The 13,417-nt window shown below is 43.0% G+C and overlaps 1 protein-coding gene across 4 annotated transcripts in view; it reads right to left on the bottom strand.

The window, feature by feature from the left end:
* Positions 1–3,455: 3,455 nt before the first annotated feature.
* The window catches only part of PELI1 (pellino E3 ubiquitin protein ligase 1), a 46,054-nt gene continuing 36,092 nt past the window's right edge, over positions 3,456–13,417 (bottom strand). For all 4 annotated transcript variants that reach the window (XM_062611816.1, XM_062611834.1, XM_062611824.1 and 1 more), the window contains 6 exons: positions 12,238–12,382; positions 11,024–11,153; positions 9,341–9,442; positions 7,135–7,332; positions 6,836–7,024; positions 3,456–5,932 (listed from right to left, as the gene is read on the bottom strand). In XM_062611816.1, the coding sequence (XP_062467800.1) occupies positions 5,366–5,932; positions 6,836–7,024; positions 7,135–7,332; positions 9,341–9,442; positions 11,024–11,153; positions 12,238–12,382 (1,331 nt within the window). In that variant the 3' untranslated portion in view covers positions 3,456–5,365. The remainder of the gene's footprint in view (positions 5,933–6,835; positions 7,025–7,134; positions 7,333–9,340; positions 9,443–11,023; positions 11,154–12,237; positions 12,383–13,417) is intronic.

Below are 13,417 nucleotides of genomic sequence, written 5' to 3'. Positions count from 1 at the left end.
AGAGCTGTTGTTATGTATGTAGACAGCGTAAAGGAAGGAAGTCAAAGCAGATTAATAATTCACTGCTGCCTCAGAGCTGTTTAGTGACACTAAATCAGCAAAAGCCTTCAAAATGAAAACATCACGATATTGCAGGCACTGCCAAATTACAAAGGAGATGCCTGTGCCAGCAGGAAAGTGTTCCTCTGCTTGATCCATAAGGTCACGGGTGCCCACGCAGAGGATGTGAGATGTCTCAACCACTGCGTGATAGCGATGGGCCCTCATCAGGGGCAGCAGAACCGGGTATTCGCTGGTGCCTTCGCTGCTGCCACAAGTGCACCCCTAGCAGCAGAGCCAGGCAAGCATCACAGGGCAGAGAAAGGGTGATGCCGGTGCTGGTTCCCATTCCAGCCCTGCAAGAGGGGCAGTGGGACAGGGATGGAGAGCGCTAGCAGCCAAATCAAGAGTGTCAGGGAGCTCTTGACTGCCAGAGCTGGTGCTTTGCCCTCTGGTTGCTCATCTCCTCCCAGGCTCAGCCTCAGGGGATGCAGCCCCAGCCAGTGCCCAACCTGATCCCACACAAGGTTCTCCCGGGGGGCTGCTTCTGCAAAGTCCCCTGCTTACTGCGGTTGCGGAAGGGACCATATCTGCTGGGGCAGGAGGGAGGAGGATGTGCAGCAGCTTGCAGGGGGACCAAGGCAGCGCATAAAGATTCAGGCACTGGAGCTTGTGGCTGAAATGTAAAGCCTCAGGCACGCGTGAAGCCACTGCAGGCTCTGCAGTCCCCAGGGCTGTGTTGGGTATGGCTGCTTGCACAGGGCACCACCTTGAGGAAATAAAAGCATTTTTCTTCTGCTCTTTAAACCTGTCCCACCTTTTTCTTTCAGGAGGGAGACGGGACCAGACCGACAACCAGCAGCTCCTAGCACAGCTAAGCAGGCTGTTCTTCGTGCAGTAGCACACATCGGTGTTTCCCCGGCTCGGTGTACGTTACCATGGGATACCGCATCCAACAGCAGGACTTGACACAGTGCTGTTCTCTGCAAGGAAACGGGGGCCTCAGCTCTTGCTGCTGCCCATACAGAGGCCACACTTGCCACAGAGCTGCTAACACAGGTCACTGGAATCATTGCAGCTCCCAAAGAGATGCTTTCCCAGGTCTTTCTCACCGGTTGCACAACAGCGCATGTACAAGTGATCTGTAGCCACGAAAGAGCCTCAGAAGCTGCATTTCCAGGATGATCACAGCCCTTATGTTTAAGCCTAGTGCTACAAGTAAAAATAGACAAGCTTTGCCAATGATTTTATAGGAAAGGAAACAGGGATCGCACGAGCCAAGAGTAGGACCAGGAAATCTGGTCTAACTCAACAGCAACCAGTCCTAATCCAGGCTGAAAGACAGTGTGCAGGTAGGTAGCTGTAGTCATCGTGATAGACTTAGATTGTGAAATTGGAAATGTATTTTTAGCATCAGGTCTGGAAAGTGTCTCTTCAGAAGCAGACCAAGCACACCACAGCAGGGTCACTGTGGGATTTGCAGAGCACCTTCAAGCAGAGGAGGGTTGCTGGGGTGACTTCATCACCTAGTTAAACCTCTCAGGGTACCAGCCTCATTCTTGCAGGTGTAACAAGCCTGGCACAGATGGCACCAGAAAACCTCATCCCCAGCCTGCACCACGCATCTCAGAGCTACACCACGTGCTCACGGTGTTGGCTTGAACCCGGTGGCTGAGTCAGTGAAGGGAACAGAAGGCTCTGTTGGCGCTGGGCTACCCACAAGCTCCCCAGAGAAAACCCCCAGCAACCTCCCATCAACATGCTCCTGCCCTGCTGTGAGTCAACACAGCAAGCTGCCCCACTCCTGCTCTGGGAAAGAAGAAAGGGCTTCATTAGCCAGTGCTGTGCCAAGCTGCTGCCTTTTACCAGTGTTAAATCCAGGCAGTTTCCTACAGCTGAAAAGCAAATTAGCTCATTAAATCACCTGCTTTACACATCACACAAAGAGCTGCGCAGAACAGAGCAGCCATCACAAACCAACTGCGGAAAGCATAGCTGCTCATTTCCAGAGGCAGGTCTGCACAGAACTTTAATGCTACAAAAGGACCTACCCTCACCTCATCTCATCCCCTCATACCTGCAGTGATTTCCCATCCATCCCGTTCCATCATCATGGATGCCTCTTTCCATTCAAACAAACCTCTGAAAGGAGGTTAAGGACATGGATGTCATTTAGGGATGGTTTTCTGCAGGTTCAAGGGGCTGATTTCGGCTGCACACAAGTGGAGCTATGATCATCTTGGAGCCAGCACGGTGCAACCTCTTGCAGTTCTCCCAGCTCCCACACTTGTTCAGAAGCAGAGGTTCTGAGTTCAGAGCGCCTCAGTCAGCTGGTTGAGTCAAAGGGATCATTTTACTTTTAATCTGACATTCATTTTACAGTTTACAGAGTACGAGGCCTCCTATTTAAATTGTTTATTTAAGAACAGAAGCCCAGGGGAAACTCCAATAGGGAACCACGGTCAAAGTTAACTGCTTTTAGCTACTTTGCATGTTGTATGGAATTGTTCCCGAAACAACTTGACTGCTGCTATCCTGCTTTAGACAGTGGGATTTCTGTGTCTCAGGCATTTGAATCCATGTTCTGCCCTGTTAAAAACGGAATTAACAGGCCCAGTTTGGGTCAAGAAAAGCATACAATAGGCAGTGTGGAGCAGGCTCGGAAGGGTTATCTCAGTATGATGTTACCCAGAGAAACAGCCAGTTCTGTGAAGACTGCACCTTCTTCCGGGGGGTTTCTCTTGTCTTTTTGGCAGGGTGAGGTAAAGAAGTACAATGAAAGCATAATGTACCACCTTAATAGGGCAGAGGCTTCACGGTGGTTGTGCGTTGGGCATCAACCTCTTTTTGTCAGGTGTGCATGTGCCCAAATGTGCTGTTGGCTCCACATCAGCATCCAGCTGTGCCTCCGACACGGGGTGAGCACACCACTTTGCATACGCCTGCTACCATCCTGTTCTCTGCTTTCACAATTCATCTTTATGTTATTCATTCTGCTCTGTAGCTTGCTTCACATCCTTTTCTGCTTTTTCATATCCCCTTAGCCAACAAGATCAGGACCAGAGAAGATACGTCAATCCGATATTGTGGAAGTGGAACCAAGAGCTCTTGCTGCTTTCGAAAAGCCATTTCAAGGTTATGCTTACATTTCATTATTTGTAGCTATTGGTGGAAGAGCTCATTTAACTGCATCTTTTGAACAACAACCTTGCTTCTGTTAAAGCAGAGTTAAATATAAACCAGGACACATCTGAAAGGAGCCATTCAAATCCATGACCAGGAGAACATGCAAGCTCTTTGCAGTTGCTTTTCTGCGACCTTAATCCACACGTGCAGAACAGATGCATGAGAGCAGAAGGGCCATCTCCAGCCACTTTTCCCACCTCTTGGAAACAAAGCAACAGACAAATCCCAGATTTTCTGTTTTTGAAAAGTGTTTACTCACGTAGTTTGAATAAATTAATTTGCAAATAAAAATTAAACTACAGTATACTATAGTTTGAATAAAATGATTAGAACAACTACAATACAGGGATTTCTTGCTGCATAAGTTTCATTACTTAATGCATATAATCTGGAAAAATGTCAAAATCAGTTATATTTCTGTGGACAGGGAGTAACAGCAGTTACTTGTACATGACAGCTAACTGAACTTATAATACAGGTTTCCTGACACATGCATTTCCTGAGTGAACCAAACAATATATATAATTTCCTTTTAGAAATGGAGAAACAATTGACAGTCAAAGTAAATAATTCCTGACATCTAAGCAACATAGGTCTCTCTTTAAACCAAGAAAACTTTAGAACAGCTTCGAAAGGAAAACTTAAAGCTACGTTATAAAGTACAGAAATTTGCTACTTCCAATTATACAGTACGTATGTTGAGAAAAGAACAAAGTGTGAAGCTGGCCATAAAAAAAGCTCAACTCAATCCTAGAAAGGTCAGGTTGTGTATTTGCCATGAAGCACGGTCGGTTAGCAGCAAAGCTGGATGTAGTGCACTGGCCGTCTCTGGTGGATAAAGAGGGAAAGGATGGGTAGGGAGAGCAGAGAGATACTAGAGCCCACTGCAGTGTGAGTGGACCTTACCAAAGCATCACACACTGAGGTCTGTGAGTCCAGTCCAGTCCCAGCTCAAGCTCTCCCCTAACAGACTGCCAACTGAGACAAGATGCGCAAGGATGCAGGCACGCATCCCTTGGGTACCAGGCTTCAACTTTGTTCCATGTGTGGCCGAGATGAGTATTTGCACCTCACAACAAGGTAAAGGCAAGCACATGAAGCCCGTGGCTCCCGTATCCAACTGACAAGCCTGTCACAAGCTAGGACTGTGGCTGATTGACAAATTGCTCCCTGATCCCCCTACGCATGCACATGTGCATCCACCTCTCCCTTCACCCCCTGCCCCAAACAGCAAGGAACAAAATGAGCTTCATCTTTCAGGTTTGTTCACGTTTAACATTGGAAAACCCCTCACGAACGTCACTAATGCTAAATAAAGAGATGTGTTAGCATGAAGGGAGAAAAAAAATCCTTAATCTAGACTAAGTTGCATATTCAAAGAGTCTGATAAATACTTCTCCTCCTAACCAGATCTTAAGTACAGCCCTACCTACCAAAAAGACATTTCAAGAAGTCCTCCTTAACTACCTTTCAACGTGGTTAAAGCACACCTTTTTGCCATCATCATTTGCATTAGCTTTGTTTAAAAAGCATTTTAACTACTCTAAGAACTCAGTATTTTAGATTAAAAGATTTTTCTACCATTTCCATCTCATGTTCTTCTCCATCCAGATCTACACTACACATCCAATTGCCGGATGTAACACACTATGGCCATGCTACTCTCTAAACATTCTACGTATTTGCAGTAATAAAGATAAATAGAAAAGAGTTAATATACACGTTATATTTTACAACGTTTGCATCCAAGCTGTAAACTAATGTTCTTTGAACTATTTACCCTCCATATACAAAAAGAATGAAACAACTTTCAAATACTGTGGGCATGTGATTCAAAATCATTAAACGGAAGGCATTGAAGTTCACTCTACAACACTCCTTTGACCTCTTCAGAAGTAGTTATTAACTCAAAAAAGAAGATTTCCCTCTTCTTCTCCCCCCCCCCATTTCTTCCATTTCCAGACTTTTCTCAATAGAGAGGGATTTAGCCACTGTAACAAAAAAAAAACAAAACAAAACAACCCCAAATTCTTCATCTTAATGCAAACCAGCAAAGCCCAGAGAATATGAAAAACAGTTGGTTTAAAAATCGGGATCTCTTAGCTTATCAAGTTTACTGCAGTCCTTGGAAACACGTGTGTTAGTCAAGAGGTCCTTGGAAAATGAGTCTGATGTAGCCTTGCTCACCAGCCAGCTGATGTGCACAGAATGGACAGGCTGCGTGAAAAGTGTGAGTACCGTGAGGAAGAGGAATTTGGGACCAATATGCAGTTGTCTTTTCTGAGCACACGTGTCCACACGGGCTGAACGCATGAGTTGGAGGTCCTGCATCCACATAAAAACCCGCCTCACATCCAAGCCACAGAGGCACGTAGGGGCCCACTGAGCGGCACATGGGGCACTCACGATCCTTGCCATCTCTCTCCTCTTTGTTTCCCCAGTTGTGATAGCCGTGGACGTGGCCACAGTTCAGGTACACCCACGGCTGCTTTTCATCTACTACATCTTTTCTCTTCATGCTGGGAAAAGCCAAGGTGTTAAACCCCACAGGACACTGGGGCCTGGCTGCATTTATTTCCTGTCTTAGGGCCTCCAGGTGCTTGACAGTAGGAGTGCGTGAAAGCCCTTCTGCAGTGCGCCACAGCAGTGTTGCTCCACACAGGTCAATCAGAGAGCCATCCTGGAGCTGGTTCGTTTCATTCTCAACCTTGTGATGGACAAAGAGAAGGAGAGGTGTTACCTGAGGAGTGACATAAGGCACTTCCATAATACGAATCTGCCAGACAAAAAGTTTCAAGCAGCTCTTGACTGTCCTGTACAAGATGCCCATAGAAGAGCCCAGTGGCAGCTTCCCTCTGCCCTCTTTTGAAAAGACAACAAACCAAAGCTTCTTAAGAACAGATTAATGTGTACCTTAAAAAAGTAAGGCAAGAAAAGCTGCTCTCAAACCTTAACGTTTCCCAACTCCATCCCTACAGCAGTCCCAACTATGCTACCTGAAACGCATCAAGGAGGAATAGCACAAGTCTTTAGTCCTCCATCACATTTTAGACTGTTCTTAGCCTTCCTCTTCTCCAGAAAAAGGTCATCTGTTAGCATTTCCACTTAAGTGTTCATGTAGTATTTCTTTTTGCTAACAGATCCCAAATCCAACCAATTATCTCCTGGTAATGCTGGCAATGCTTTTGTAACAAGGGGAACACTTGGAATGCCAAGGTGGAAAGGGGTATCCAGGTATATAGGCACATGTCAATAAAATTGTGATTATTCTTTATTATTCTATAAAAAGTGGGAAACCTTAAAAGCATGAACTCAAGAGGGAGAATCAGGAAAATATTCTTTAAACATATACATGACTATGACAGATTGCAAAGAGCACAGTAGACTGGCAACTCAACTTAGGAGAGCAGTCTAGAGTTCAGGAGAGATCTGCAATTAAGTACTAGCTTGCAGATAAAACATCAGTTATTCAGGTTGAGCAAGACACCTTCATGTAAGAAGTCAGTGTAATTACAGAGGTGACATCTACAATGAATGAGGCAGATCCCAGGCTTTACCCCTTATGGTTGTACCCATTTTGAACAGGGCTTGCACAAAACACCACTCTTACCATTTTTCCCCTCTGCTGAGCTGATCTGGTTTCACGGAGGCTGAACACATTCCCACACACAGATATCTCTCTCCATACCCCTGGCTTGGAGTCTTCTGTAAATCCATTACGAGGATGCATAACAAGAACTCCATTTGTGGTTAGTCCATCCATTTGCCCATCTGATGTCTTCCACTTCGCAGCTTTCTCCTAGGAGAAATTACATCAATGAAAACTTTTAATTTGGCTGAAGTGGAGCTACGAATTAGTTTAAAAACAAGCCTGCACTGAACACAGGGGTAAAAAGAGCATTCCCTTACCCCAAGAAAGATGTTTTTTGAGGAGTCAAATCCTGCAGCATATATCCTTGCTGTAAAAGGAGGGTTACGTTCACAGATGATTCTGCAGGCAAACCTTGATATAGTGCTCTGCACAGACTGCGTATCTGAGTTACTCTGACTCCCAGGAACCGTATCTGTCACTACAAAGTCTATAGGGCTTTCCGTTGAGCGACCAATCTGGAAAGGAATTAAAGAAACCAAACATAAACAAACCAAAATGTTTAGAAGTTTGCTTTTAAGTCTAGGAATATTCAAGCTCAAAACTTTTAAAAGTGACCAAGAAAAAAAAAATGCAAGTTTAAAGGATTCCCCTCCACCAATCTTAATTCAGGTTTCTAAAGCCTAATCTGAATCTAAGTGTTATTCCACCTCCATGTGACCAAAACTATTTTGAAGGCCGAGTACAGCCAACTGAAGGAAGGGGAAATAAAATGATGTAATTAAGTCAATTCTGAGACAACCTCCCATTGAAGGCCTTCTCATCAGAAAGGTTACACTCAGGTCAGCTGGAGCAGCTGCAGCAGCAGTACCAAAACAGCTAGGAAAGAGCAGTTAGATGAAAAGAGGTGTTATACTCAGTCACTCAGAATGCCCAGAACACTCTGAACAACGCCAGACTATGAGGTGTGGATGCAGGAAAATTAGATTACATGAGCTGACTCTCCAGCTCTGGTGGGGCACTAAGGAGCAGCAAATCTGTCAGGAAAGACCAGGTCCAAGATGTTTGTGATGGGAAGGGGTTACATTAATATGCACAGAATACAATAAGAACACAACATCTGACTACAACCACGTTTTTTCTAGTAGCTGTACCCTCTTTTCTGACTGCATGGAAGAATGACTTTCGCAGTCCCACACAACTGGCCTGGGTTTGATAGAACCACATGGGTTTCATTGCTGTTCCAGTCAACTCATGTTGTCCTTTTCCTTATAACGTAGAAAGAGAAGTTACATCCCTCTCCCAAACATCAACATAGCCAGGTTTAAAGCCCACTGTGACATTTCTCGCACTTCCAGAGCTCTCAGCCTCTTCTAAAATAGCTGGTCACATTAAGACTGATTAACTGCTGGGCAGGAGACCCAAAAGCCTGAGGTGCTTTTTGGAGAAGGCTGGAGAGTTTTCATGAGACTGAAACTGCTTTGTCAGAATGTATTTTTCTATTGCTCCTTAGTCAGGATAACCCATCAGTAACACAGGGACTGCCACTGGCAATTTTAGAGCAGCATACATGCCACAGCATGCCTGAAGAGACAACGCTCACACAAACAATAGCTTATGCTGCACTTAGGTCATTACAGCCCTTTTGCTCTGTTGTAGGTTCTTGGAGTTGCAGAGCAGCTTCCTCCACCACTTTCCAACACCTCCCATCTCCTTAGATCCTGCAGTGGTGTCACAGCTAAATGCTGTGACAGCAAAACTCCTTACCATAATTTAGTGACAACAACAAGAAAATCAATGCAAGATAGTCTGGGAATCAGAGGGAACAAAGCTCACACAAAGAAACCCTAAAACAAAACCCTTCCTTTTGAGAAAAACAGGAAACAATTATAAGATATGAGCGTGCACCACAGCTGCAGATGTGTTTGTGGTTCCTTCTCATACATACAGGAACTGCAGCAAAGTTGCTATGAACTGCCAGCACATCAGAACTGGGCCTCCTCTCGCCACATTTCCCAGCACGTGAGACTTATTTCTGGGTGTGCTTAAAGGAGTTAGGGGTACTTTTCATATTAGTTGTGTCAAAAGCTTTCCTGTCTTTTCACACTGTATTTCTTCTACCCTGTCTCCAGCTGGCTAATCCCAAATCCCTCCGTAAATGCCAGAAGCAAAGTTCCAAGTGCTTGAAGAGAATTGTGCTCTTTATTCTTCATGTTGCAAAGAGGCACTAGGAGACAGGTTATGCGACTTGTAGATTGGCAATCAAAGGCAGAACCATAATCTCATGCGTTAGTCACAAAAAAACCCCAACTTTCACCTCTGATCAAGCCTAAAAGAGATGCTCAGATATACAGCCTTGTTCATGTGATGGCCTGGGAATGAACAGAGTGAGGTATCTCTGAATAGTAAAGTGCAGAAAGTGACACATGCAAACTTTGGGGTCTGAGGGAGAAGGCATGCAGAGAGGATGTCTCGTTAGAAACCACCAAAAGTGAGAATGCTTTTATATATACTTCCTTTACATACCTGGAACATATCTGTGTTGCTGTCATGTGTATATTCAACTACTACTGTCTGGGCCCGAGACAAAGTGTAAGATATGCTGTGTTGGTCCTTATTACTTATTGCCTGTGGAAAAAGTACCAAATATTATTGAACCAGCGAACAATAACCTTACTGAATACAACAGCAAAGCAGACTATATATATATAACCAAGCTCCTGTTCTCCTCAATTAATGCATTAAGACAGATGGTCGTTATGACACACCTGTAGTTAAACTCCACAAAAGCCAGTCCTGGCCATTAAAAAAAAGGTGCAGGATTGGTTCAGCAACAGACCAAACTGGTCTCTTCACCACATGCTGCAACAAAATACACCTAACTGAGACATATTATTAGTCATGCTTCATGTTAAAGCAACACTGGCCTTAACACAAAATAACAAACAACTGAGTGCGAAGGCTAAAACCGTGTATCATGGCCTCCCCAGCCTGAATTTCAAAAGCAAGTGAGGACAAAAGAACTTGAGGGACTTCACTCTAAAATCAGGATCTGAGTTCATACCAAAATCAGTTATTAATAACAAGATATATAGACAAAAAACATAACAAGTAGTAGTGGTAAGCCAGGTAAAATGGAGAAACTCAGCATAGGGTGCAGAAGTTGCAGCAAAGTAATCTAGTTTACAGTTAGTTGAGATTTTCATTCTGCAACTACCCCCTGGGAACTGAGCAAACACTCTTCTACAAGTGCTTCTAAATACCACTTACTTGAAGGCCATAAAGAGTTAGTAAAAATAAATGTTCTTCTCACAGATCTATAGATTTAACTCTATTACAAGAATTTTGGTTAGAAAAATGCTTTTGATTTCAGAGTACTTTATGCCATTCCCCGAATTTAGGGATCAATAATATTTTTAAGTGTCAAGGTATTTAGGGAGTCAAACTTAACACTACTGTATTTGGTTAAGGGCCCTGACACTGGTGATCTCTAAACAACCACTAAGCATTCTGAAATTCCATTGGTTTTAGTAGAAATGTTCCATTTGCTGTTGAACATGATTGCACATACACTTGAATCACCACAACACAGAAGTATTTCATGGTAATACTTCAGCTATAATATATTAGTTTTGACATGAAATACAATTCAACTTCAGGACCTAAGCCCTTCCTTTCCTGCTTCATAAGGGGAACTCTGAAACTGATTACAAGCACTATAAACCATGGCCTGCAAAAACCACCTGTCCTCATCCCTGGGGAACAAACTGTTGGATGGAGTAGCAAGCGCACACAGAGCTTTGGCAAAGGATCATTTAAAAGTGAGCTTCACGTGAGGTGAAGTTAGCCCTAAAGCATGAGGGAGAGCGAAAACAGGAAGTCTAGACCAGATGTCTGCAGTGAGTTTGGAAGGAAAACAAAACAGAAAGTGTTTTACATGACTGGCCTGTGCCCTGAACATTCGTGTTTCAAAAATAAACATTTTTCTTTCTGGACACAGCAAGGATTGGGCATTAGTTTTGTTTTGCTGAACAGTTCCTTGCTAGCCCTGATGGGTACCAAGAAAACCTTGGATAAACACAAACTATACTTTTCACAGCCAGAGCTTCATGCTTTTTATACCACTTCATCTCAGCATAACAGCACTGACTTCACTCAACTCAGACAGCACCAGGAGAAATGATATTTAACTAGACAAATTGAGCTTACCTTTGCTGCTTGAGGGGTGCAGGCAATATGCACAGTGCTAGGTTTCACCCCATTTGCCTTGGGCCTTTTAAACAAAGCAAACCTACTTTTTCTTCTTCCTCTATCTCCATTTGGGAGAGACCCATTGTACCTATCAAAAAAAGCACAGAAAAAGAACAAAGTCCATCTTCCTGTGTTACTTAGATTCCCATGAGATATAGATGAGAACTTTCATTCTAAGACAATTAATTAGTATGATATTAATAATTATAGATTTCCCATCAGTCACATTTAAATCTGAGAATTGATAAACACAATATTGAAACATGCCCAAAGGATTACAGCATGTACACACAAAGCTTGTAGGGCAAGGAATGCTACCCAGATCAATCTCAGAGCTACTATTGACATGTGAAAGACTCTGGTCCCAAACATGAGAACAAGTACGGTTATATGCCTATCTGCTGCTTTCTCTCTAAATGGCATCATGCTGTAAATGAAAGATTCTCCATACTCACCAACCCTGGTGGACAGCTAGTATTTTAGAAAATTTTGATTGAAATAAAGACCCATAAGAAATAGATGCGCTGTCCTCTGAGGCTCCAATTTAATCCATTAGAAAAGCCTCAGAGCCTCACTTTGAACATGTCAACATAAACAGGCCAGCTGGCAAGCTTGCTTTATTAACATCTTCTGTTTGAACGTGGATATTCTAGTCAGCTGCTACAGTTTTTAGGAATATAAATAAAACTCTTTTTTATTTTACTTTAAGTCCTAGGAAACCTCTCCTTCCACATAATCACATTAGTCATCTGTTTCAGCCTAGCCTTGAACCAGCTGGGAAACCCTTCAAAAATTGGCTGCCTTTCTCACAAAAACACTTATGTGCAATGAACACAAGACCTGAAAATCACCTTGCATCTACTCAGGTCCTACCTGCATGTTCACACTGTCACAAAACAGCATGCCCACTGCAATGCAATTTTGCAGTGTATAACGCCTGGCTGCCACTGAAAAAGGCAGCCTTCCTTCTACTCTCCTCCTTACATGAGTTCAGCTACTGAAGAAAAGCTAATCAGCTTCACTATTCAGTTGCATGCTCACTAGATATACTGCAAAAGAGGGAGTTCAAGTGGTAGGTTGTGGGACCATCTCACAGCAACCTGCATTTTACCTGCTGGAAGTGCACCCTGAAATCCTACCTTCATTCTCACTTCCAACCAAGACACACTTACCCTAATACGATCAATTCACCATATTTCACTGGTGCTTTTGATGGATGATTTTCTTGATCAGGAGAAAACATGAGCTTAGCTAATGACTTCTTCTCAAATTTCAGGTCTCTGATCAAGAGTTGTGGCACACTTTGTTCATTATTTCCTGTAAAAAAGAAGGATAAAATTAAATGTAAGAGAAAAGACTCAAATCCCTCAGTTACACAAACCTACCCCCTGATACAGTACAATGCCTTGTGTTTTCTATATTTTGGTTATGCCTGAAATAATTTTTAAAACATACATATAAACCCACAATTAAGATTGAATTGCTTAGAAGAACTACCAGGTCACAAAAAAACACAAGTTCACTTAGAAATTTATGGTATGGCCTTGATAAAGCATCCACAGTTGTCTTCCTTCATGCTAGTTTTTAGTAAAATGGTATATTGCCATTTAGAATGTTTGGTTCAACCAGCTAACAAGAAGCAGAGCCAGATAGGGATTAAGTTTAAAGAAAACAACAACAAAGCAAGACATTGGCCATAAAAATATCTGATTCAGAGCTTTAAGAAACTTCTGGATTTGCAGATGGACGGAAGGTGTGTGACAATTCGATATAGCCTATCATACCAGTTTGAGGTGTGCAATGTGACCTTTCATGTTTAACTATGTGGAATTCCTTCAGGAAATATAATTCTTAATGAGAACAGTCTCTTGAAGTACAATTTTTTGTCATGCTTCTACTCTGAGAAACAGTTCATATTAGGATTTTCTACAGCTTCTCATTAGTAACATTTCCAGACACCTCTGGCCTACCCAACCCATCACAACCTACCTCAACCCATCACAGCCTACCCAGACAGAGCACTTGCTCAATAAAGACCCAAAGCTAATGCTAGCCAGTTTGAGGTTTTCTTGAAAAGAAATAAGAACATTCCCTTGGTACTTCCAGGTAAGATTCAGACCAGCTCAAAGAAGATATTAAGCTTTTACAGTACTGATGGTTAATGTTCTGCCTTCTGTGCAAATACACATTTTGACTACATTTCTTGAATCTTATCATCAACTCTGTGTGACTACAATGCTTTATCTCCATTTTCTTCTACCTAAACTAGATCATAGATATTAGCCAAAAAGATACCAACATGCACATTTTACCTACCCCCATCTTATGTTCTAACCACAGAGAAATGGATAT

The sequence above is a fragment of the Pezoporus occidentalis genome, unplaced genomic scaffold (genome assembly GCF_034315485.1).
Source record: "Pezoporus occidentalis ecotype Australia unplaced genomic scaffold, CSIRO_AGI_Poc_V1 ctg10, whole genome shotgun sequence".
Classification (NCBI taxonomy): Eukaryota; Metazoa; Chordata; class Aves; order Psittaciformes; family Psittacidae; genus Pezoporus; species Pezoporus occidentalis.
This window is presented reverse-complemented; position numbering and strand designations above follow the sequence as displayed.